At 44.5% G+C, this 25,453-nt stretch overlaps 1 protein-coding gene across 2 annotated transcripts in view; it reads left to right on the top strand.

The window, feature by feature from the left end:
• Window positions 1-25,453, top strand: part of unc5a (unc-5 netrin receptor A) — a 149,463-nt gene that overhangs the window by 103,182 nt on the left and 20,828 nt on the right. For both annotated transcript variants that reach the window (XM_085369652.1, XM_085369644.1), the window contains exons 3-9: window positions 4,355-4,498; window positions 6,141-6,244; window positions 7,490-7,670; window positions 11,817-11,984; window positions 18,319-18,483; window positions 23,979-24,209; window positions 24,976-25,278. In XM_085369652.1, the coding sequence (XP_085225778.1) occupies window positions 4,355-4,498; window positions 6,141-6,244; window positions 7,490-7,670; window positions 11,817-11,984; window positions 18,319-18,483; window positions 23,979-24,209; window positions 24,976-25,278 (1,296 nt within the window). The remainder of the gene's footprint in view (window positions 1-4,354; window positions 4,499-6,140; window positions 6,245-7,489; window positions 7,671-11,816; window positions 11,985-18,318; window positions 18,484-23,978; window positions 24,210-24,975; window positions 25,279-25,453) is intronic.

Genomic DNA, 25,453 nt, shown 5'->3' with positions numbered 1-25,453 from the left:
ACTTTGCAAGCATGTCTGGAGTCACTGCTGTTGTTAAGCTACCTACTGGCAACCACGTGGAACTCACGAATCCCCCCTTTCTGACAGTATGTGTTTCGGTCGTTACTAGTGAACATCCATGGAAATAAAGCACGTTGAAGTCGGATGAGTCTTTATGACGATACACCCTGTATATGTTAGTGCACCTTTCTACTACTGGGTCGGACCCCCTTTTGCCTTTAGCACTGCCTTAATTCTTCGTGGCATAGATTCACCAAGATGCTGGATTTGTCAGCTGTGAATCTCCCAAAGGTGCTCTATTGACATGGAGGTGTGGAGGCCGTTGCAGTACAGTGATCTCATTGTCATGTTCAAGAAACCAGTTTGAGATGATTTGAGCATTGTGACAGCTTTGTGCGTTACCCTGCTGGAAGCAGTCATCAAAAAATGTGTACACTGTGGTCATAAAGGCACGGACATGATCAGCAACAGTACTCTGGTAGGCTGCGGTGTTTAAACAATGCTCAGTTGGCGCTAAGGGGCCCAAAGTGTGCCAAGAAATGGTCCCCAGAACAATTACTCCACAAGTGCAAACCTGAAACTCGATACAAGGCAGGATGGATCCGTGTATTGATGTTATGAGAAATTCTGTCCCTGCCAACTCATCGGATCACACAATGCTTTTCCAATTTTGGTGACCCTGTGTGAACTACAGACTCTGTTTCCTGTTCTTAGCTAACAGGAGTGGACCCCAGTGTGGTCTTCAGCTGCTGTAGCCCATCTGCTTCAAGGTTCAACATGGTGTGGATTCATATGCTCTTCTGCATGTTTTGGTTGTAACAAGTGGTTGTCTTAGTTACTGTTAGCTTCTTATAACCTTGTGTGGCCGTTCTCCTCCGACCAATAAGATATCATTTCTGTAAATCTTTGCAGGGAAAATCCCAGTAGATTCCTAAATGCAATGAGTTGCTGCCATGTGATTGGCTGATAACAAGTATTTGAACAGGTACACCTAATGATGTGCCCAGTGAGTGCATATGCTTTTTCTTTGTTTCTGCAGCTTTAAAGCTTGTCAGGTGGGTAGTTGGTGTGAAAAGTGATATTAATTACCACAGGAGAGGACTCCACTGCTGGTGGCATTTGTGTTCATGTTTTATTTTTCTGTTTTTCCCAGTCCAATTTATTCCCATGCAGTGTTACAATAGTGAAGTGTACTTTCCAGAAATTGTATTCAAATGTGGCCTAGTAAGTTATCCCACTGCTCTACAAAAATGTAGAAAGGATCCAGCACTGGATTTACACTGTGTCAATCACATAATCACCCTTTAAAATTTTCTCACTTATTTCTAAATGTGAGCTCATTTAGAAAATGGGCTGCAGATCAAACCAAAGGCTGCAGGAATCGTGCCATGTTTTAATTATCATTTAACAGGAATGTTAAGTGCACACTTTCAGGCAAGGAAGTGTAAATTTCCTCTTTTCCGTTCCTAACACCTTGAAGGCGGCGAGCATACTATTATAAATCAATATTAATATAATTGAGTCATAAATGTGGCGGTGCTCCACTTTCAGAAGGACAGCTTTCTAGGAATCAATAATGTGGTTTCTCCGTCAGTCGTCTCGGAGTCATTTTCATAAAGTTTTGTTTTACTCATAGCTGTGTTGATGGAGCAGACTTTGGGGAAAACAACAGTAAATAGCAGCCTGTCCGATCGTTATAAACTGCTGTAAAATTACAGACGCATTTTGTCCTCAAAGTGATGAGATTATTTTGTCCTACTTATTAATTGGAGTGAAACAGAGTGACTCACAGCAGTGTTACTGGAAGGTGTCAGACACAGAAAGCAGGTAATTATGGAGACAGGAAAAGATAAGGAAACAGAATGCAATTACCCTGGCAAGCAGAGCTTCAAATTGCTCTTCTTAGGATTTCTCACCTCAGGTTGCTATTGTTCATGCTTTGCATCTCCATACTGATCTTTATTCCTTTCACCCCCTAGCTCAAAGAAGGAGGAAGGTTTGCATTAATCAAACGAATTGCTACTGTAATTTGAGCCATACCGAGCACTGAATATCACTTTATACCAAATTTCAAATTCATGCATTTAAATATATTTTTCTAGCTTGCGCGCATAAACTGCTTGCTGTGAGCTCAATGTAAGTCAGGACGATCAGATGTTTCTGTACAGATTCCTCAAAATAAACGTTCGTTTAATGTTCAGGTTTTAGTGCATGCTTTACATTAATTTTTTTTCCCCAGTTTTTGCTCTGCAGCAGGTACTCACCCATATATAATGTGCATTTCATAGATTTTATTACTTACATGCACAAAAGAACAAGTACACACTTGCTGTGTACACCAGCAAAAATAAAATGTGCAACTTCTCCCTCTCAAAGCGCTTTCTGGCATACAAGATAGAATTTGCACATTACTGCAAAAGTAAATATACATCCAATAAGAAGCGCTGCTCTCCTGAGTTTGACATTTCATTTAGTACTGTGCTTAATTTTTTTTTTCTTTGGAATCTATAAGATGTAGCTGCTGAAATAAGCGTAATCCTTAAGTGATGTATGTAAAGTTAAAGCTACTGCTGTTGCGTACACGTGTACGTGTTTAAGAGTAAAAGCCAAATTTCCCCATGCCGCTTATTTGCAGAAGGAAGGAAGGTTTCTTATGCTCCATTTGTTCATGCTCTGCAGTGCCCATTTTGTTACTTTAGCCATTTCTTTAGCTTTTAGGTGCTCTCTCAGCCTGCGCCGAACACTCTTGCTGCACACACGGAGAACAAACACACATGCTTAATAGAGGTAGTGGACCTTCAGAAAGACAACGAGAAAGAATAAACGAGGATTTCTCAATCCAGTCTCGTGTTGGAATTGAGTCTAACTTTTTTTGACAGTCTCTGGCAGGCTTTGTAAAAAGGCAGAGTAAACATAAGAGGATCACTTTCTCTACTTTTTAAATTAACTGCGAGCGAGCATGTTGGTGAAATGTTGCACACAGCACGAGGTGTTGTTGATGCTCGGAGTGGTGCTTCGGGGCTGGATTCACTGCACATGGACTCACATTTACTGTGATCACATATAGCAAAAAAATCCGCCGCATTTAGACACTAATACATGGCGGTCTGCCAGTGACCCTCACAGCTACTTATCACTCTGTGTGGCCTCCGGCGGTGGAGCCCGTCCTCCTCCTCTCGCCGACAGCTCGTGTCATCATTGGGCCAGCCTGGGCTTGTGCAGTCATGTGCAGTACGCCTCAAATTATTTAGCAAAAAAAAATCCCAATTTATGCTTTGCTGGTTTGCTCGGATACTCTTTGCTGTGAAGTCGTGATGGCGTAATGGAGCACGCCTCACTTCAGTCAGGTTCAGTCTGGAGCTGGAAATGATTGTCACCGTCAAATCAAGAGTATGTCAGAGTGCTTTTGTGTGAATGGAAGTTAGAAAGTGGCTTTCCATTGAAATCTGAATATAGTGCACTTTGTATGCGGCTCCTGTTAGTCTCCAGGATGTGTCCTCTGCGACTCTAAAATGTGTTCGTATGAACGCCTCTCTCCAAAAGACAACAAAGAGAACAGATAAGATGGGGTGGGAGGGAGAAAGCTGGAAGCTCAAGGAAAACACGGCAGTCTCTTTATCAGGGCAAAGACAAAGTAAGGCACATGGTAGGGATCAAGGTCGCAGCTCAATATATAAGAATTACCCATGGATTACAAGTCCCAAGTAGAAGGTCAAAAGAAAATGAAATGAAAGATTGCTTCTCAAATATAAGAAAAAAGAAAAGATACGACTCTAACAACGCTGTGTTGTTTGGACGGTTTAGCGGGTTGGATTTTGTCCCAATTTTTCTTTGTTTAAAGAAGGCTTCTGTTTACATTCCTCTAGAAAAGCAATAAAGCCACTTTTGCCCCGTGTTCCAGCTGCGTCACTTATATCAACACGGTTGTGGGGAAATGCTGAACTCGTCCCTCCTCCTGGATTTAATAATAGAGACGTGGATTATGTTGAGTATTTTTGTTTGTCGAGTGCTTGTTTAGCACTTCCTTGTTCCTTCCTAACTGTTGCTGTATTCATGCCCTCCAAATTACACCAAGGATAGCTGTGAGGCTCTCTTCTCATTTAACAAGCACTCTGTTTATGTATGATTATAGTTCTCTGCTTGTTTATTCTTCCTCTCCTTTTTTTACTTTGCTGGTTTAGTTCAAGGTACAAAATGCACTTAAGGTATCAGTTCAGCTCATTTGTTTCTGTTTTTGTTCTTTTTTTATTTTTTCCTTTGAGAAGTATTTCTGGCCTCTTAGCTCGTTGCTGCTGTCAAAGCCGGGCTTGTCTTGTGTCTAACATTTTGACTCTTCTGGGTTTTTGCTCTCCAGCGCTGCCAGTCATGCAGGTGACAATCGAAATAACCAGGCAGCAGGTGGAGAAGATCTTCGGACTTGATGAGTACTGGTGTCAGTGTGTCGCCTGGAGCACCACCGGAACCCAGAAGAGCCAGAAAGCATACATCAGGATTGCTTGTGAGTGCACTGTCAAATGAGCACTGCATCATTACAAATCCAAAGCCTGCTGCCTAACAAGGTGCTTGTGTATTGCATGTCGGCATGTAATAAGAGAATATTGTGTTTTCACCTTGGGTGGTTGGGAGGGGGAGACTAACTTTCATTTAACAATTAGCCCAGAGAACATTATGATCTGTTGCACCACAGTGCACTACTGTGATTACAATTTAGTTAAATCATCTTCCTGTGATGATACTTGTGAGAAGAAAACATCCAACCCCGACAGGAAGAACCCGAGAATAATGTATCTGCTCGAGGAAGGTCTTAAAAAAGAAAAGGGTGAAGCTCTAAATTTGAGTATTCATGAGCATATTTTCTGCTGGATACAGTATATCAGAAATGATCCCTATGAAAGTAACTGAAATAAAAACAGATTTGAAATTTATTGCTGTGCAGCAATCATAAATCTGTCTGGGGAACGCAGACACATCCCTCGCCGCAGCCTCAGAAGCTTTATTAGAAGAAGCCATTTTACATTTGAGTATTTTAAAACATTCCGCCTATTAATTCCCACATAAATATGTATTATTCCAGACAGAGCCAAACACGGCACCGTCTCCAAACCACCAGACGTTTTGAAAACACACATTCATTATCCATCCGTGTGTGAGAGCTCAGCAAAGTCAGTTAGATGTAAGATAAGGACACGCACATGCTTGAATAACGATGCATAACCAGGCGATCGCATCGGCGAGGTTCCCACGCACGCGCCTGTTCGCTCGCGTAGGTTCGAGCCTTCCAACACTGTTACATCTCAAGTCTCCTCCAGTCCAAATTTATCAGCTTTAATTAAATCGAATGTCGTCAGTTTCTCCCTGCCTCTCTTAATGTTTTCTCTCAGTGTGATTGGTCGGGACAGGCTCAACATCTGTTTAAAGGAATTCTCACAGCTGCACCCTCAGCCTCTTACAACACAATAACACATTGCTTCGCTCCGAGTTGAAACCCGGGGTGAGCACATCAAATTTGTGCCAGTCCCGCCAGCTATCGGCGGCCTGTCTGGCTCATCTGATACAAATGGATCTACATTTATTTCCCCTGCAAGAAATGACTGTTCCCAGTTTTTACCTGTGTAATTCACAGCTGGGGCTTACAGACAAATATATACTAGGACTTTGTGCAACAGTAAGTATTCAATGAGACGTAATGTGAAGCCCCATGCAGTCAGCCAGGCTTGCAGGAGCTCTTGTCCAGGCGCCTCAGGGCTTTGTTTTCGTGTGGCTGCTCCAAGCCGTCATACAGATGGAAGCTGGAGGCTGGCGGATGCCGGGGAGAGGAGAGTGGGTGGGAGTGAGGGGTAATGCAATTGCTTTTGCTTGATGCCGGGCCCCTCTGGCAGCAGACAAGCATCTCTGAACCAGCCAGGCAGCTTGTAATAAGCAACATGGTTGGTGCCACCGATCCCAGTGTGGCTTAGGGGCCAACTAGAGTGCAACATGCTCGGCGAGGCCACTGACGGACATTTCAAGAGCTGCAAATTTAGACACATCACCAGGCCAAGTTATTTGCAGAGAGAAGTGTTTCTTTCAAACCTTTGCAAGCTTTCACATCCTAATTGGTTGTTTCTCTACTTTTTTTTTCTTCTTTTTTTTCTTGTAAGACCTGAGAAAGAACTTTGAGGAGGAGCCGCAGGGTAAAGAGGTGGCATTGGACCAGGAGGTGTTGCTGCGCTGCCATCCCCCCGAGGGAGTGCCACAAGCCGAGGTGAGACACGGATAGGGGAGATATTTATAGGCCCGAATCTGCCATCCATTTACCCTTTCCTCACCGAGGGGACAAAGACCGCAGAGTAGCTCAAGATCAGCTCCCTGGCATATCCCTCCATTCCACCAGGGGAACAGACAACCCTGTTCGGATAAATTACACCTCTAATTATTTGCCCTTATTGATTTATTATCTCTCTTACATCTCTGGGAAGCTGTATATCACGTCGTCTCGTCACATCACTCAGCATTGGCTTGGAGGCTTCACTCCCCATTTGGCATCTCTAAAGGCCTATGCATAATTAATGGATCTATTTGCCTCACTCTTTCCTTATCTCATTCGGTGTATCTCTCCCGCCTCTCCATGCACTGTATCTCTTGTTCTGCTCAAGTCACACTCGCTCTCTCTCTCTCTGTTTCACCGTGCCGTGCGTGTGTTTAGAGGACCAGACCGGGGCCAGCTGTTTCACCTCATTCGCTGCATCCTCCCGGTCCCAGATAGGCACTAACTGCTCTAATAACAGCACAAGAGGAGCTCAGGCCAGCCGCTCAGACAGCCCAGAGACCAGAAACCGCAGACTAGCCAATCGCAGATCGACAGCGTAGGGACAGTTTGCAGAGAAATAGGAAGGAAGGTGCCAGCCGCAGTTCAGCAGAAAAGAACATCAGAGTAGAAGTCACGACGGGGGGAAAGCGGGGATGGTGCACCAGAGGAAGTAGGCCCAATTATATGCGGTATCACAACTGACAGTAATACCAACAACAATGCTGCCGCACTGTTGCTCCTCTCGAGACAGAACAAGGTCAAGTGAGAGCAAGAAAACAAGCAAGCCAATCTGAGAGAACACCAAAAAAGAAATAACATCAGTTTTGGCTTCTTGCAAGAGGGCCCGGAAACTTACACAAAGCATGATCAGTCGTGTTCGCGGACAGCTACAGAGACGTCCAGCAGCTACAAAATAAAAGCTGCACTCTTCCCCCACAAGAAGCGAATAAATATTCAAATCAGCAGGGCGTTAAATAAATTGTATCTCAGTACTACACCAGGCCGCGTCTGGTCATCTTTTGTCTGTGTGATTGCATCAGAAAAGAAGTACCTCGCTGCTTCCCCCCTACACACATACACCCGTCGACGTAGAAGTCTCTCATCCACATCATGTCTGGCCACTGTAGAGCTGTATGGGGTGGTGGCGAGCTGCTGTCTGTCGAGTTGCAGTGGATTTTGACCGCTGAAATCTGTTTTCAGGTGGAGTGGCAGAGAAACGAGGATGTGATCGACCCAGCGAGTGACCCCAATTTTGTCATCACGCCCGACCATAATCTCGTCATCAAAAAAGCCCGGCTGGCCGACACCGGCAACTACACGTGCGTGGCCAAAAACATCGTCGCTCGCCGCAAAAGCACCTCTGCCGCGATCCTTGTCTATGGTAGGTGACGACTTCTTTCAGCAGATGTCAAAACTGTGCAAACTAGTGCCGGGGTCCGGGCTCGATTGAGCTTCCAAATATACAAACGCAGAAAACTGCTCGGATGAATCCTTTTAAGCTTGCACGCCGCTTCCCTTGCCCCACATTTCCACATTAACCTTTGCATGCTACTGCACGGAAGATGTGTGGGCACAAGTCTCCCGTCAGCTCTTCATACTGTTACATTCAGAGTTTACAGTGTCGTTTTTTATTATTACACTGTGTTTCACATATTTGACATATGGTGACAAATTGCATACATCAGCTCTGTTTTTCAGCAGCGCAAGAATTACACTTTCATAAATCACTACATAAAGAGAGAGTGGTGTATCTGCACATTAATTACCACAACTTAAAATGTTACTGGCAGCCATTCTGCCAAAGCTGGCAGTCTCTGATGTCGAGGCTGCCATCTTCCTCCTCCTCTGTAGTGGATCCAGTATGAGAAGAGAAATTGAATTAACAGCAAACTGTAAATAATGACTTGGCTTGATAAGCAGACTGGCCTTTATTAAAATGCAGAGAAACAGCATATTTACTATCACAGAGGGTTCCACGGCTACTGGCACTACAAAAGTTTTGAATACATTACAGCCTGGCGTAATTCTCAGCTCCACGCGAACAGAAGATGGAAATCACGAGGGAACGATTGATGAAAACAACATTGAGAATAATAAATGGATAATGTGACACAATGCCTGACACGGGGTGTTTTTTTTTATTTTTTTTTTTTTAGTTAAGGCTGCCAGAGAAAGATGATACTGCGATGCACTGTAGGGGCAGAGCAGCAGTTCTTGTTTATTATCTGACACATCAGCTCAGAAAACACAGTGCATGCCACAAATAAGAGGCACTACCTGTTCATTTTCTATATTTAAATCGTTCTTGTTTTTTGATACCTGTGTAATATTGTAATAGGAAGTTATATAGATTAGGTTTACAAATAAATTCCACAGAATGGGCAACTTGGGATGTACGGTGGGGTTTTTAAAGCCTTTGAATTTGCTGTTTGACCATTCAACCAACAAATGAAATGTGCCAAACATGGTAACAGCTCCATGATGGTGCCGTTGCAGTTCAAATAAAGCAATATCAAAAATAAAAGGCGGTAAATAGATAAATACTCGTAAATTAAGTAGTGAAGGATAGACGAGGATGGCAATAGTGATCGCTAAACATAATCCACTGACTCATAATAATGCAAAATGAGGACTCTATTCAGTCCTGTGGAAAAACTAAGTACACCCTTAATGCTGTTATAGGGTAATTAGCAGCCAGGTGCTGCTAATCAAATGCACTTAATTAAAGGACCATCAGCAAGTGTGAGCGCCTCAATAAAAGCAGAACCTCTGACAGTTTGCTGGTCTGGAACATGCAGGTGTGTTAACACAGAGTCTTCCTGGGAGTGGACGTCCCAATAAATTCAGCCCAAGGTCAGATTGTGTAATGAGAAGAGAGAAAAACTTCTTCTTTTTTTTTTTAAATTCAAGAGCTACATATCAGATTCTGCAGTCAGTATAATTAAAGAAAGACTGGGGAAAAAAGGCTCATAAAAGTGAAAAAGAGTATGGCAGCACGACCAAACCACAAGACCTCTGCAACAATGTTCTTTAGATCAATGATGTTTGGTCATAATGCACAACACCACATATAGTGAAAAGCAAACACAGGTTATCAGCACAAATACCTCCTACTAGCTGTTGAGCACGGTGGTGGAGGGGTAATGTTTTGCACTTGCTTTACAGCCACAGGACCTGAAACCCGTGCAGTCATTGAGGCAAGCAGGAACTTCTCTGTATACCAAAATAATATATACAAGCCATCTGTCTGACAGCTAAAGCTTGGCCTGAATTAGATCATGGCACGGGACAATGATCCAGAGGAGAGCTGCAAGTCTATAACATGTAGGCGAGACTGATGAAGTCGTACAGAAAACAATTATGTAAAGTTACTGCTGCTAAAGGTGTTTCAGTGACTGAATCATTGGGTGTACTTAGTTTTTCACAGGAATTCATGGGGTCCTTTGAATCTGTATCTTTTCATATGACTTTATGTCTTATCATGAAATTATGTTAAGATGAATAGTTGTATAATGTAAACTTGCTGTATGGTGGAAAAATAACATTTGTCTCAAAAGAAAACTATGAGGACTTTTAAAAATATGTGGAAGATGCCCGTCTGTATAAATCCTCATTGAATTTTGGCTTTTAGGATGAAATCCCATTAAGAAAACATGACCTGAATGTGGTTTTAGAGTCTTTGTGCACCAATTTAGATGAATTCGAGTGAGAGAAAAAGTGTTTGCATGATTTTAGTTAATGAACATAATCATCAAATCAATATTTAACAATAAAAGCATAATAAACAGTAAGTGAGCCAAGTGTGTTTCAGATCTTTGTCAAAAAGCTTTCGTTTTATTAGGTTAATTCTCTCTTCTTTTTTGTAATTCAACAAACCCAAAGGGGGTCCGAGCGTTACGGCTTTAAATGCAGCTGCAAATTGAGTCGTGCATTTTCACACAAAAAATGTGTTAATTTGGAGCATGCAGTCAGAACACATTATCATACATTCCTCTAAGCCTCCAGCATAAAACTAAAGAAGCACAATTATTCCTAATTGATTAGCTTGTTGTTAAAAGATGTAAAGAAGCAATCTAGGGCTGAATTAACTGTGAAGGCATGACCATACGCACTCTTTTTTTTTTTTTTGCCTTTCTTGTGTTGTCAAACAATGATTTCCACGCAAAGACCCAGAAAGTTGGGAACAAATTGCTGAGTTGCTTGCATGTGCAATTTTATTTGTTTCCATCACACTGTTTGCTTGATGACGTTTATTACTGTCGCAGCACTGGTTTAGGATGATAGAGGGTTTTTAGCTAAACAAAAAACCTCAACCAAACAAAAGAAACTCTTGCTGCTTTTCACTTGCGTTGCTCTGAGTTCAAGAGAAAAAAAATCAGTTAGCTGAAGGTACCACAGTCTACTGTGCTAGTTAATCTAGCTATATGTAGCAAGTCATAATAACTGCTACTTTTCAAAGGGGGTTCAACAGGGGGCCAGAGATGCATTTTAACGAGGCCTGGCTGGTGTGACTGCACTCTGTTCTAAGAGGTAATCAGGGGCCGAGTTGCCTGGCAATTTACCTCGCTGTGGCGGGCAATCAATCGCAAAGAGAGGGCAAGGAAATGATTCAGCCACGACGAGCAGAGGGGAGTGTTAGGGGGAAATTAAGAAGGGAGTATGTACAGAGAGAGAACGACAGTGCTGTTCAAGTCAATAAATCAGGAATGTCTGAGGAAACACAGTAGATACAGGATGATTTGATGTAATCGCCTGGCATGATTGAGAGACATAGTACCAATTAAGTTGCAATGGATGGTTAAAGTTTGCTCTGACAAGTGGCGATAATAACAGAAATTCAGAGTTTTTTGAGTTTCTCGTCTTAAAAAAAATAAAAGAGGAATGAATTATACAGCGGTGGTCTCTCCAATTCAAAGATAAGCCTACTTGATTTCGTTGAATGATATGTTGTGGTGTGAAATCAGCGGCGAACGTGTGAAGGACGCAGTCCGAATATGTGGAACAACCGTGATGCATTTATATCTCAGCAGTGTGTTGGCTGTTCCCAGGAGGAGACGTTGTTGATGGTTTTGTTGCTTTTACGCATGTATGACTGTGACAGTGTGGTTTTAAATTGAATGGCTTTACAATTATGTTATTATATCCTCGTATTATCTCTGTGAAATTCAGAGGGGAGATTCTGATATGTAACGTGCCCACGAGTTATTTCGCAGCCTTCCTCAGAGGGGAAACCGGGAAAGCGCCGTCCGATTTTTCTGCTCCCTGTTGAAGCCATTTTGTTTCCACTGCAGTTCGTGTAGCTCCAGCGACCCTTTTGCTCTCGCGCTTCTGTTTGTTCACCTTGCAAAGAGCGTAACAGCAGTCTTGATTATTCTAGTGCAGCGCGCCTATTTTTCCTTAGTGCATGTCGGGTAATCCTGGCTGCTCTGTCCCTTCATTCATCCAACCCTCCCTCCCTCACAACCTTCCTCCCCCTTTACCTCACCCCTCCATATCCCCCCCTCCTCCCTTGGCACTGGTCTGACAGTCAATGGTGGCTGGTCCACGTGGACCACCTGGTCGTCCTGCAGTGCCGTGTGTGGGCGTGGCTGGCAGAAGAGGAGTCGGAGCTGCACCAACCCCACGCCACTGAATGGAGGCACATCCTGTGAGGGGCAGAACGTCCAGAAAAGTGCCTGTGTGGCCACCTGTCCAGGTAACTCCCAGGCAACCCTGTTTGTCCTGTGGCGCTTGGCTTCCTGTGGCTTCCTTTTTGCATTTTTTTGCATCTAGAAGTCATCACTTCATCTTTATTTTGGCTGCTTTTTTGTACCAACACAGTGTATTTTTTTTTTCTTAGATGTCAGGCTTTATTGCTTCCTGCAGTTAGACCGCTTACACCGCAACGTCAGAGCCTATTAGTCTGCACAGTAAGGCTTCATGCTAAAAGTGATTTATTATTATCGCACTTTGTTCACATACCTCTTTATCTTTTGCACTGTATGCAGACACCGCTTTTCTTTCAGAGACCCGTCTGCTTAAGGAGACACGGTTACAGCCACGTTATTTTGTCACTATTGTTTGCTGCTCAAATTATGTAGTAAATACGGACACTAAAAAGCTGAATTATGTCGCCCTTTGTGCGATGTTTGCGTGCGAGGAGTTGAGGGCGTTTCATTTGCTTGGCCATCCTCCCTCGTGAGAGCATCGGAGAGGTAGAGAGTGTCCTGCCTGATAGTGAGCAACACATATTGATCCCTGGTAGCCTGAGATGGAAGTCAAGCTGCTTCATTTGCAGTCCCACATTAGGCCCCTGACAAAGGGAGAGATAGCGAGGGAGAGAGCAAGCTTGGGAGAAAAAAAAAAAAACGAGGTGTAAGGTGTAGGCAGGGATAGAGACAGGTGGAATCAGATACAGTGTAAGGAAAGCAAGAACAAAGCCCGGAGTGAGAGAGAGAGAGAACGGGGAAAGCTGAAAAAGAAGTAGAGAAAGCCTGACTGTGTGCGCAGGAGCTGGCTGTTTGTCTGCCAACAGATCAGTGTGCGGACGTATAGCTGGGGCACAGCAGCCATGCTGACCACAGGAGAAATCTCCCACGCGCAGTAAATAGCAGGGAGGGAAATACAACACCCCTGGCACTGGCAGCTTTTCCCTGTCTAAAACAGAGGTTATCTTCCTCAGTGAATCAGGGTGTTGTCTTACACATCTAGCATGTAAAGACATCACTAGATGTCAAGCACGACTGTAAGTAACATGGCCTGCCTGAATACGGCGGGAGGAAGACAAAAGGGAAGCAGGGATTCATAGTCAGAGTGAGGACCTGGGTGGATTTGGAATTACTGGAGTTGGAGCAACCAGTAATTGAATTAGAGAGGTGCCCAGGGATGCTTGACATTCCTCTACAGCAAAGCGGGATACTGACCTTCATGAGCTTAAAGAAATTAATGTCAGTCCAAGCGGCTATTGTTAGGCCAACCCACCCACCCCCTTCCTCCCTCCCTCCATCTTCCTCTTGTTCCACAAAGAGAAAGTGTTTCATTTCAACTATTGGGAGTGCTGTGACAAAAATTACATTGTACTCTGTGAAGACAGTTTATAGAGATTTTGAGGGAGAAAGAACTCAATTTTTTCTCCTTTTGATGGGAGACATCCAAGCACCGCGACCCCGCTCGCACCCCTATCAGCCCTGTTGTTTGGCAACAGATGCTCGTCTCTGCCCCCTTTTGTCACTCGTTACCTGTCTGCTGTGGGGAACATCAGTGAAGCCCCCAGCTGTCTGCTGGGGAGAGGGGTTCCCCCTTCACTCTCTCCCCCCACTCAAGGCCAAGAAGTCCACCGTAGCAAAGCTTGGGGAATGATGAGCTGTTGTTTCCCATCACAAGTGGCACCGCCACTTTTGTGTACTCACAGACGTGCCTTTGAAGTTAGTCGAAGGTGAACCGACAGACAGCTCCTGTACGCGTTTGTGTGTCTACCTCTCTTTAATTAATAAAGAGCATGATTAACACACCTGCCTCAGGAAGGGGCGACAGGACAGAGCAGCCTGGCAGATGCATCACTTGTTACCGGATGAGAACTTTATTCATCCCCGTGCTTATAGCTCAGTCCGTTTTAGGAGAAGGCAACTTGAGAAAAATGAATTACATGGGAAGCTGTGACACTGCAGATAGACATGATGTTACTTATTTAGACGTAGCTGACATTTGGAGTCAGAAGTAGTGGGATTTTTTTTTTAAAGTCGGCCTTAAAAGGCAACTTTTTTTACTACACCGGCTTTGTTTTTGAGCTATGACTTAAAAATTTCATGATTTAATGCTGGTCTTGTTTCAAGAGTTCATTAATTATCTAGACAAAGTTTTTTTTCATCATTAGTTCTCTCTAGTGCATTTAGCTCTCAGCATTAGGTCTTTGAAATGGTTTATAGAAAAAATATATTGAGTTTTTAGGTGCTTATACTGTGAAAGCCTATTATGAAGTGCAGAGATGGCTTCTTAAATTTGCTTAACTCGTCCTTTAGGGATAAGAGCCGCATGAATATTGGCTGGAAACAAATCAGTTTTAATTTGGAACCGACGGCATGCGAAGGCTTTAATTTGTCTCTGCATCCTCCAGCCGAGCCTTTATGTATTTATTGGTAAAATGCTGATGGCCATGTATTGTTCCACATTCAAAAAGTAGCACGACTCCTTCAGAGTATAGTTGCTGAGGCATATTTCACCCATGGATTATATCGACCTCCGCGGACCGACACAGACGGCCTCTTCAGTAATAAAACCCTCCACGTATCTGTTCACAATGACTCTTGTATCCGAGCTCCCACCTCTCGTCAGGAAAGTGTGAAGCTCGAGAGGCTCATCTGTATTTTTGTCTAAGTCTCCAAAGTGTTTAATGAGAGTTGGCGGAGGCCTGTGTGGCAGATCAGATGGGCTCCATGCTGAGAGAGACACAGGGAGCTGTGGAGGAGGAGGCAGCTGAGGCTGAAGCCTGAGGCTCAGAGCAGAGCATATCAACACTTGAGACAGCGAGTAGCCAAGCTATGCAAAGGCTTATCTCCATTTCGCTTTCCTCTCGCTGCCTCCTTCATTTCTTTTGTCTCCATCCCAGCATATCCCTGCAGAAGTATCCCACATAATTCTGCAGTCCATCCGTCTCCCTCTCATCGACTGCCCTGCGCTGACTTGTGGTCAGAGCCAATAGTCATGGCAAAATGTCAGATCACGCCAACATTTCCAGCAAAGACAAACATTAAACCTGAGCCAACAGCAAATAGTTAAGTCCCCGGTTTTGGAAGCGATTCAGTGACGCCCACCACGCACGAATGAACTAAACTGTTGCTTGATTTGCGTTTGAACACCAAACAACCTGAAGAGATTTCGAACTCCTGTGAATTATTTAAATATAGCACAGATCCCTCAGGCTTGCCACAGGAGTCGTGAGAATTGAGCGAGATGGAAAATAAACAGACTCGGAGGGCTGGCGTATCCGTGCGCATTTCCGTGCACGTACGCGTCGTAGACATCCGAGTTAGCGCCCGTATGTCTGCTGTCTGCACTGCAGGCAAAAGTCTAATTCTACTCTGGGAGTAAACAGTCGTGTTTTTCTTCGTGTTTTATCATTGATTGTTGAGGCAACTCCATATTTTATCCGCGGAATAAATAAAGGCAACGGAAAATAAATGTTGCAGAAAAACACATTATTTCAGTGTGAAAAGATGGTGGCCATCTGGTGACAGCCTTGCATCATTTTTAATCACTTGGTGCCATTTGGTTTCTTTGTGTTCTTTGGCGCACCCTCTTCATATCTCACTCTGTCGCTTTTTCGTCAGTTTTTGGTGGTTTCGTCAAAATCGGGGGTAAATGTTGCTTTTCTCAGTTATTGATTGCACACTACTCCTAAATAAGCAAGCAAGAAACATCTAATGTTAAGATTTCATTTTATTACGTTTATCAGAAATACGGGCCTCCTGGCGGGCGATTAATCTCTGTTGCGTCACCCACTTCTGTGGCTGAGCTATCAAAGCCATCTGTGGCTGTTTTGTGGTTGTTTTTTTGTCCCCCCCCCCGCCACCAGCAGCTTGTGAGCACTGGGATTAGTGGTGCTTACACACATGTGTGTTGACAGGACAGTGGAAGCAGAGGCCTGCTGGTCTCGGTGATAGTTGTCTACCTCCTCGGGTTCCCTCAAGGACACAGAAACCGTGGGTGCTTGATGATCTCGGACTGTGTCCATCAGCGGCGATTGTCATTTTTGAACAGCGACGCTTTAAACAGGCCCTCCCACTGACCTTTAAAAAATGGTTAGATTCCTTTTGCTTCTCCCCTTGGCAACATGTCCAAACGGGCGCTTGCCACTGGGTTATTGTATTACTGTCCCTCCTCGGCGACCTGGCTGACCTGAAACCTGCGGTGCCAGATGATTGAAAATCGGCTGCGGTGCCTTTTGCAGGAGTGCTAACAATCTCTTTCTGGGGATTTGATAAGGAAAACTGTCTCTGTGGAGAACCATTTTCTTATGTGGATTCTGAGAAGAAACGAAGTATGAGGTGTGGCTCTAATTTTAGCGTTAAATCTTGACTTTGTTGTTGTTTCTCGTTGCATTGTTCTAGGAGAAAACCGTGCGCAGAGTCGGCGTTCAGAGCCAGGCCATCAAGGACTGTTTATGCATCTTCATTTTTCTTTGATTTGCCTTAGCCTTGGGCCACAGTGCTTCTGTCTCATCCACATTCTCACTTTGTTGCCACGCCAATCCTCTTGTTTGAAAATGTCATTTGCATGGCGATTAGTCTTGCCTTTGTGGTGGGGATAAGAGAAGTAGAATTTCATCACCTCATCAGGGCAGATGTTGATCTCATCCCTTTATTTCACCGTGGTGTGGATAAACTGAGGGGCGACATAATATATTCATTAGGATGTAATTCGCTATTCAATCATTCTCATTCCCAGCCTGGATAATCAGCCCACTGGCCCACGGATGGGTCCACTCAATGCCAAACAAGGACAATTATCTGATTGGTTCTGCGCTCTCTGCCAAATGGATCTGAATGCAAAAAAAAAAGGACCCAAGCTGTGTCAGCATCCTACCACACACATATGCTCTTGCACAAAAATAGTCTCTCATTCTGTGGTTGTCATTTCCGGACACGCACTCGGACCGACACATAGACTTGTGTGGGAGCAGGGTTTAATTCACCCTGTGCGCTCGCGGTGTTTTTCTATCTCATTTCTCCAATTGGGGATTTGCTTGCGAAGCAAATAAAATCATTAGTTGATACAGTTATGCAGTAACAGGTACCCTCGCCCTCAGTAACATCTCACTTATGTTTTATTAACCAAAGCTTCATGACCTGCAGTGGGTCAGAGCTGCTTTCTGCAGGTCATGCCCCCTGCACTCTTTATTGCTAGGATTAATGAGCACTAAGGTTTCCTTGCCCTTAGGTCAGCCAGGGGAAGGGTTGCTGCTGTCATAGAGGTGTGCATTTACTGCGTGTGTGTGTGTTCAGGTAATTCTCGTCTGGTCCCCTTCACCCTTACATTTGGGAGAGAGAGAAAGAGTGAGACAGTGGTGTTTTTTTTCCTTTTTTTCCCCCATGAGAGCTCATTATTGCTCTTTTTCCCATTAGCCCTATAGTAACCTTCCCCAGACCTGGCGCTGTGTCACTCTCAATATTACTCCCGGCCACCGCCCGCACCAGCCGCAATGCCAAATTACCCCCACCTTTGCAAAATGGCCTTCCTCTCTGTATGTGGTAAAGCTGCTGATATTTCTTACAGCCAAGCGTGCTCCGAACTATTACGGGCCCATTTCCATTGTGCTCATTGTGGGCTGTTTGAAGTTATGGTCAGGCTGCAGGTGTAATGTACTTTCTCTTCTTTTCAGAGTAATACCACATGTATTTTGTCATGCATTCGGATGCACTTCAGGCAACACCGCAGGCGCTATATTAGCATCTTGACAAAGAAATCAAACAAGGGTGAGATGGTTCCTTCTCTCAAATGTTATATTATGTTGTGCTGGGTGTATGAGAAATCTGAAACTTATATTCTTGCGTATGTATGGACCGCTTGCTCAGAGGTTACTTTTTTCCCTTTGGTTTGTTGGCAGCTTGGTTTACCAGGCCGCACTTGCACCAGTGGGGTTAAACTTAGTTGCATCTGATTTCCATGCTGAAAATAAACAAAGAAAACAGAATAGAGACAATATGGCTCTCCTCAGCAGCTCTACACGCTTCGGTTTCTCTGTGCAGCTGCTGGATTTGAGTGTGTGCAAGTGGATTTGCATGTCTTTAAAAGGTTTTCATTACCAGGTTTCCATTTTAGATTTACACAGGATGGCAACAGAGTGTTGAACCACTTGTTCTCGTCTCGCACGCAAATACACAGATAGTTTGGCGCCACCGTTTCTACCAGTTCATGTTGTTGCTGAAAAAAGGGGAGTTATGGCCCGGTTTATTGTTGAAATAAATTGTTTGAAGAGAATTCGTTTGAGTTTTAGCTGCTGTGCATGTGTTTCACCACTGTTATTTTTATTTTTTTATATTGTTTTTTTCTAGTGGACGGAGGCTGGAGCGAGTGGAGCAAGTGGTCAGCATGTGGCGCAGACTGTTCGATGTGGAGGAGCAGAGAGTGCACCCAGCCCTCACCTGGCACAGGGGGCAAAGACTGCCAGGGGCTTGATCTCCAGTCTCTCAACTGTACCAGCGAGCAGTGTCCACAGAGTGAGTGCACCACCACCCACGCACCACAAGATAACTCTCACTCTTCAACTCAGTGAAACAATACAAAACATTTACTTTAGATATGTTTTTTTTAGCCAGTTTCTGGCACAAGGATCAGTAGATGGTTGTTTTGTTATGTATTTGTGTATTAAAACTGAGCTGATGAGTGGCAAATGAACATTTTAAAAACCAATAAATGCACTCAAAACAGCATCTGAGAGCTTTTGCTAGATTATACACTGTTAATTTAAAAAAAAGAAGCATGCCACTCAAGGCTGAAGTGGAAAAATTTATTCAAAGGTAAATATTAAACAGGGTTCAGTCTCACAACCTCATCAGCTATAACAAGTAGATCACAAACAATACAAAGAGAACAGGTGTACAACATTAGCATCAATTAGCCCCTCAGGTAAATGCTAGAAGGGAATAGGAGGGAAAGGCTTTTTACTTGATTTTTTAAAAAACATTTTCCATTTTGGGGGGAAAAAAGGATCCTCTTCCTCACCCTCTTCCTTTTATCCGATCAAACGCTTGAAGCCTCCTTTTTGTCATAGATGTTGAGTTCATCTTACAAAGAGTTCGTGAAGGAAAGGTGTCCATCTCATTAAACACTCGTACAGACAAAAGATTAATCTGCAGCCCACTGCTGGCTCATCCCCACCTGTGTGACCTTTTCAGATGATCATTTCTAATTATCATTGGGTAATGTACCTTCTTTCCTACCTTGCATATTGGTGCCGTGTTGCTCTATGACCTGTTAATAAAACCAGGAATAAAAGCATCTCTCCTCTGATTACAACACAACCTATCAATTACACTGGTGCATTTAAAATTGTGATTAATCTCATATTGTGCGTATATTAAAGCGTAGGGGAATGCATGTGCACTTTTCTGTTTAATTCAAGCCAGATTATACTGTGGTGCCACTCCCCTGCGTGTCATTAATAGGGCATGTGCATACTGTCAGGATGAGAAAGGGCAAGGCTCATATGGCCGGAGACGGCAGCTGAGTGGAAAAGTGACACCACGGGGTCCTCTGCAGAACAGATGGACATGAAGGGAGAGCTCTGTCACTTCCTACAGATATCAAAGACAGAAAGATACTGCATGTTGCCCACAATGAGTCTCTGGGTGGCGTCTCATAGAGAAAATGTTATAAATAGTGTGCTCTCTGGCTGATCTGCATGGTAAACACTGAGTTTTAATGGGGATTCAGTTGACATGGGCCACTGAATTAATAAACTGAATTATGTATTTTGCTGTGATTGATGTGATCAAATAGACCGATGCTTGGCTGGCGAGGATTGTTTGGAATTGCATGCGAATCCTGCATTGTGTGCTGCATGTGTTAGTGCAACGCAAGCAAGTGCACGTATGTGCGAGTGTCCACCGATAGCCGGGTTTGGCTGGTGCAGTGAACCAGGGAGTTCAGTCAGCCCATCATCAAAGGTCAGCAGCTCCTCCCAAGAGAAGCAAGATATAGACACAAAGATGCCAGTCATTGTTCTTCACACACACACACAGTCGAGCAAACGCACACACAGAGTCACTCAGTATTTACACTGACAGAGCAGAGCGGAGCGCCGGCCTCTGAAGAATGCCTGTCCCAATCTGTTCCCAGCAGATGTGTTTCCATAGACAATTGCTGTGTGAAGTATTATAATAAGTAAAATAGCAAGATGGTTTTGGCTTGTCAGCAACTCCCATACTTCAACCATGTCTGCAGGCTATTAGCTGAGATGGAAAACTCCCCCTCCTTGAAACAAAAGGCACCCTGCTCTCCCAGCGCAATCTAACACAACAACTGCACAGTGAACCACAGTCACTGCGTCTGAGGACCTCACAGACACGTCTAATCTCCCTCATTAAGCTAGAAATGAAACGCGTTCGATGAGGTTATTGTTTTTAGATGTACATGAGAATAAATGTGCAACACAAAGCTGGAAAAGCAATCTGACCCAGGAAGGATCATTTTCATAAAACAAACAAGTGAAGCCCAAACATATACTCTATGCAAAATCTACGCAGGGGGAATAATAAATATGCGGGCAGCATGGCAGAACCAAAATGGGAGACAGGTGTTAGAGGGCAGAGAAAGGAGAGTGGAGGGAAAATAATGGTGCTCGTTTTCTCAGGCGCAGGGAATTAGGACAACATAAAAACAATTATTCGGCTTAATGTGTGTAATGAAGGTAATGAACTTAATTTGCAGCAGCATCCCATTTTGGGATGTGTCACAAATTATTGAGCAAAACACATCAAACTGTTAATTTATCTTCAGCCTGTTCTTGTTTTTTTTGGTTTTTTTTGCATTTATTTTTTTTTATTTCAGAGCTAATTTGGCGGCGCGGAGGCTGAGATTTTCCGTCACCGCTCTGTTTGTCAGAGCAGGGTCACGGTGCTTTGTGAGAAATAGCCGGACATTTATTTTGGGCCATATTTCACCAGAGCCTGCTGAGGGATGGGACGACTGTATTGTGGAGATAGTAATAGTCACGTTCGCGTTGAGAGTTTTAGTAGCCATATTTCCCTGACCTTAAGAACTCCTGTGTTATTCATCTTCGGGCGAGTGACTAGGATTGGCCATGGGATGAAATATATTCTCAGGTGTCCTGATAAATGCCCGGGAAAGAGGCGCAGGAGGCTCCAAAACTCTTATTTATCAATGCAGGAGAGAGGGGGGGAAAAAAGCAGGCAGAGAGAGTGGAGGACTATCAGGTGTGGTCATTGTGCTGACTGTCAATACAGCCAGAGTCCAAACTTCAACAGGAGCCAGATACACCGCCTTAGAGGAGATGAATTATACCGGCTCATCTCGAGTCAGAAACTGATCCCCTACCAGCCAGCCCCGGAGCGAGTCTGAGGAGCTGAAGCGAAAGCTCGTGGAGACGGGCGCAAAGAGAGATTGGCCTGAGGTCAACTCTGAAAAAAGCTCATCTCATCCACAGATTATCCTCAGGCGGGTGTCACTCATGACGAGAGGTCACACACAAAGAGAATCAAAAGTTTTTGCCAGCAATTAAGGCAAGTGGAAATGAAAGATGGAACGACTGATGGCGGAGAGGAAGAGAGGTAAATTGGTGTGGAGTGCGATTGGAAAGAGAGAGTGTGAGAGAGGGACTAAAGTAAAGCCCATCCAATTATAAAACCTGATTAGCTATGTCAATTAAACTGTGATGGATGTCCTTTCAATTATTGGCTGGCATCATGAAAATCAATGAGTGGGGCCAGGAGGAGCTGAGAGCAGTTGTTGGTCAGGGTTGTTGTGAGCATCGGGATCGTTTCGCTAGGACACCTGGCGGGTCAGATAAAACTTCACTCAGCGATGCTCTGATAAGCCACCAGAGATTACAGCCAGAATAGAGAGAAAGGAAAGAAGGAAGAGCTGTTTGATTGACTGGCTGGCTTTATTGTCTGGGCGCGAGGATGCTGGGAAAAGGGAAGAGTCGAGATACTGGATCTTTGCATCTGAGGTTAGCCAGTTGTCTTTGGTGTGCCCTTAGCAAGTAAACAGCAACCGGCCAATCTAAGGCTATGTTTATCCAATCAGCGGAAACCAGCTGGCTCGTCTCCTCACTGACGGGTGTTGCTTTGTCTTTAGTCAAACTACACATCTCCCAGCGGACTGCAGCACAAGAAGTTCAAATATCACGGCATCATCTGGCCTTTGGCTCGCCAAGACAATTGGATTTGGGAACTCTAATGAGAAGTTCAGCCAGAGTCTCTCTCATCCTTTTGTTCTTTCTTTCTTTTTTCTTTTTTTGGAGCTCATTGTGAAAGGGAGGGAAAGTTTAGCCAGGCTTCTTGCAGTTAAGCACCTCGGTGCTTCTCTAAGGAGAGCGAGGCAAAGGCAGGTAAATGGACAAGAGGAGAGGTGGAGGAAGGTTGAATGCATCAGATAAGAGTCCTCATGCTTTACGTGTGTTATGTGCAGGTGTGCTACGTAGCATCACGAACAAAACACACAGTCTCGTGTTTATCTTCAGCCAGTCATTCGCGATCGATTACATGTCAAGAGATCTCTGGCATTACGAAGAGCTGCCATAGAGGTTGGCTGCATATAATCCGCTACTTAAAGTATCAGATTGTACTGAGATAATCACCCATGAAATAGATTCTGGCATTTCTCTTAAACACTTGGGTATGTCAGGCAGCTTTGTCCAAAGATGGATTTTTCAAGGCAAAAGGAGAGGCAAGGACAAATTGATGTAAAGAGATGAATAGAAATGAGAGCTGCAGACAGAAAGGGAGCTTATTTTTTTCTCCCTTTCTCTCTCTCGTCAACTTTTAGCGCTCCGCTAATTCAATTGTGGCGTTCTCGTGTCACAGATTTTACAAACACCAATTAAAACTTGTCAAATCTGCGTTTCTGAGGTTGAGCGCGGCTCCTGTCATGCAGTAGGATTACACAGTGGTGACAGCCTGGAGATATTTATCAAAAGATGACAAACCTAATGGTAATCAGGTTGATTTTGACACAAACCTTTTGGACGTGTTACTGCTGCTCATTGCTGAAATGCAAATCCCACATGCTGTCAGTCGCAGGCACACGCTGTCTTCGCTTTAGTCTTCTTTAATTCTGCGTTTTCTTTCTTGTACACTTGCTCCCCTCGCGCTCCCTGCTCCTGTTCTCCTCCTTTTGTTGTCAACTCACCACATGCCAGCCTGCAGTGCTTTAACCTTTGCTGTTGTTCTCCATCCCTCAAAGCTGCGCTGTTCAGCGCGTCCCCTCCTTGACTGTGTTCAGTTGACAGCGCTACGCCCCCGTGGCTCACCAGCACAATGGCCCTCCACAAAGGCCCCAGGAGCATCCTCCACCTCCACCACCAAATTCCCCCAGCCCCGGGAGACAGCCGTGGCAAATCCCATTCTGCTGCAAAACACATACTTGCACACAAACACACACACACACACACACACAAGTGCATAGATAGAAACAAGCAGACACATTGATGTTTGTCTCAGCTTGGCTGTCAGCTTCATACTGTACTTTTGGGAGACAGGCAGTCAATACGAGGAGTTAGAATTTCATAAGCAAATGCTTCATTTTTTCCCCTCTCTGTTTCTCTTGGGGTGTTGTGTGCTTAGAGAAAGAGAGGTAAAAGAACATGCTGGCCTAAGATATATTTATCCGGTGCAGAAATGAAAAAATGTGACAGTGAAACGGTGAAAATCTGCTTCAGAAACTGCTTTTTCCTGTTTAGCTTTTTTTCCCCACAGCTTGACATCGAGACCTCAGAGTTTTAGAAATTCTGGCCTGCAGTATTTGATAATGTTGGCTCCCTTAACTTTTTATGAAGGCGTCAAGCAACATTAGGTGGCAGCGAAGGAATGCTTCATGCCATGAAACAGGTCCTCGAGTGAGACCTTTGCACAGAACATGTTGCAGCAGCTCAAAATGACATTAACACTGAACACCAGAGGGCATCCTCCAGTCTTGATTAGTAATTTTTCCTCCTCTTCTTTCTTTCCTCTTTTTGTCCTCCCCTTTGCAGCCGTGAGCGGAGCTGAGGATGTGGCGCTCTACGTGGGCATGGTGGCCGTGGCCCTGTGTCTGACCCTGCTGCTTATTGTGGTCGTCCTGGTCTACAGGCGCAAGAAGGAAGGCCTGGATGCCGACGTGGCCGACTCCTCCATCCTCACCACTGGCTTCCAGCCCATGGGCATCAAGCCCAGCAAGCCAGGTGTGTGGGCGCCGCGGTCACGCAGGCCTCCCCCCCACAGCAGTAGGACACTGTTCTTTGTTCCGCTTTCGTCTGTCCGTCTTCGCCACAGTGACTGTGCCGCACTCATCTACATGTACCACCGGTGCTGTTTGTTTGTGGTTGTGGAGGTGGCGCGAATTTGTTTTCAGTGGATTGTGGTCTAAGCGAGATTTATTATGTTGCGTGTGTGTGGTGCACGAGCTGTTTATTTGCCTGCCTGACACATTATGTTTCGCCAGCACCTTATTGTCAGGAAATGTACCCACTCTGTTTACTGCCTGTGTGGAGCCTCAGAGGTTTAACAGCGAGTAATAGAAATACAACTGTCTGAGTTGGATGGAGATGGGGAACTGGGTTGCTGTGTCTGTGATTCAGTGTGAGAGGGGGGAAAAAAGCCTTTATATATTCTGGATGCTAAGCTGCATCTGAGTTCTGTTTGGAATTGATTGTGTGGTTGCTAAAGAGACAGACAGTGATAGAGAAATGGAGAGAGAGAGAAGATGGGAATTGACTGGCTTTGACTGGAATTTGTGTTTGTGTATTGTCGAGAGTGTGCGTGCGCGTGCGAGTGCTCTTGTTTTCTGCGCCATGTGTCTTCTTTTCTGTGTTTGTTTCGGTTTTCTGTGCAGCTCGCAACAGCTTTAGAGAGTGCGAGGTCTGTCTCTGTGATGTAGGGACCCCTTCCCTCCCCTCCCCTCCCCAGCCTTCCTCCCACCACTCTTTGAGATTCACACGTTTGCTTTTGTCTTTTGCTGTTTTTGCTTTTTTTTTTTTATCATCTAAACAGAGAACTCCCATTTACTCACCATCCAGCCTGATCTAACCACCACCACCACCAGTTATCAAGGCACCCTGCGCTCTCGCCACGATGCCACCGGGAAGTTTTCGATGACCAACGGGCCTCTGCTGGACCCGCTTCCCAACGGCTCACACACCTTGCACAACGGCAAGCTCAACTCTGACGCTGCTGCCGAGTTTGTAAGCAGGCTCTCCACCCAGAGCTACTTTAAAACGCTGCCCCGCGATGTGGCCAACACCTCCTATGGGACCTTCAACTTCCTAGGCGGCAGGCTGACTATCCCCAACACAGGTAGGTTCTTCATTAAGGTCTATTTAGGTTTCATTCCAACTCTCACACTGTTCAGATCAATTGTTTTGGCTTAGAAAACAAAAACAAAAAAAACTTCCACTTAAGCTTTTGTTCACATATTGTAATCACCTGTAAACAAAAAGCTCACTGTTGCTACATGTCTGTTATTGTTGTA

The sequence above is a fragment of the Diplotaxodon limnothrissa genome, linkage group LG2, assembly GCF_057381915.1.
Source record: "Diplotaxodon limnothrissa isolate DT_005_m linkage group LG2, D_limnothrissa_male_GT1.1, whole genome shotgun sequence".
In the NCBI taxonomy this organism is placed as follows: Eukaryota; Metazoa; Chordata; class Actinopteri; order Cichliformes; family Cichlidae; genus Diplotaxodon; species Diplotaxodon limnothrissa.
This window is presented reverse-complemented; position numbering and strand designations above follow the sequence as displayed.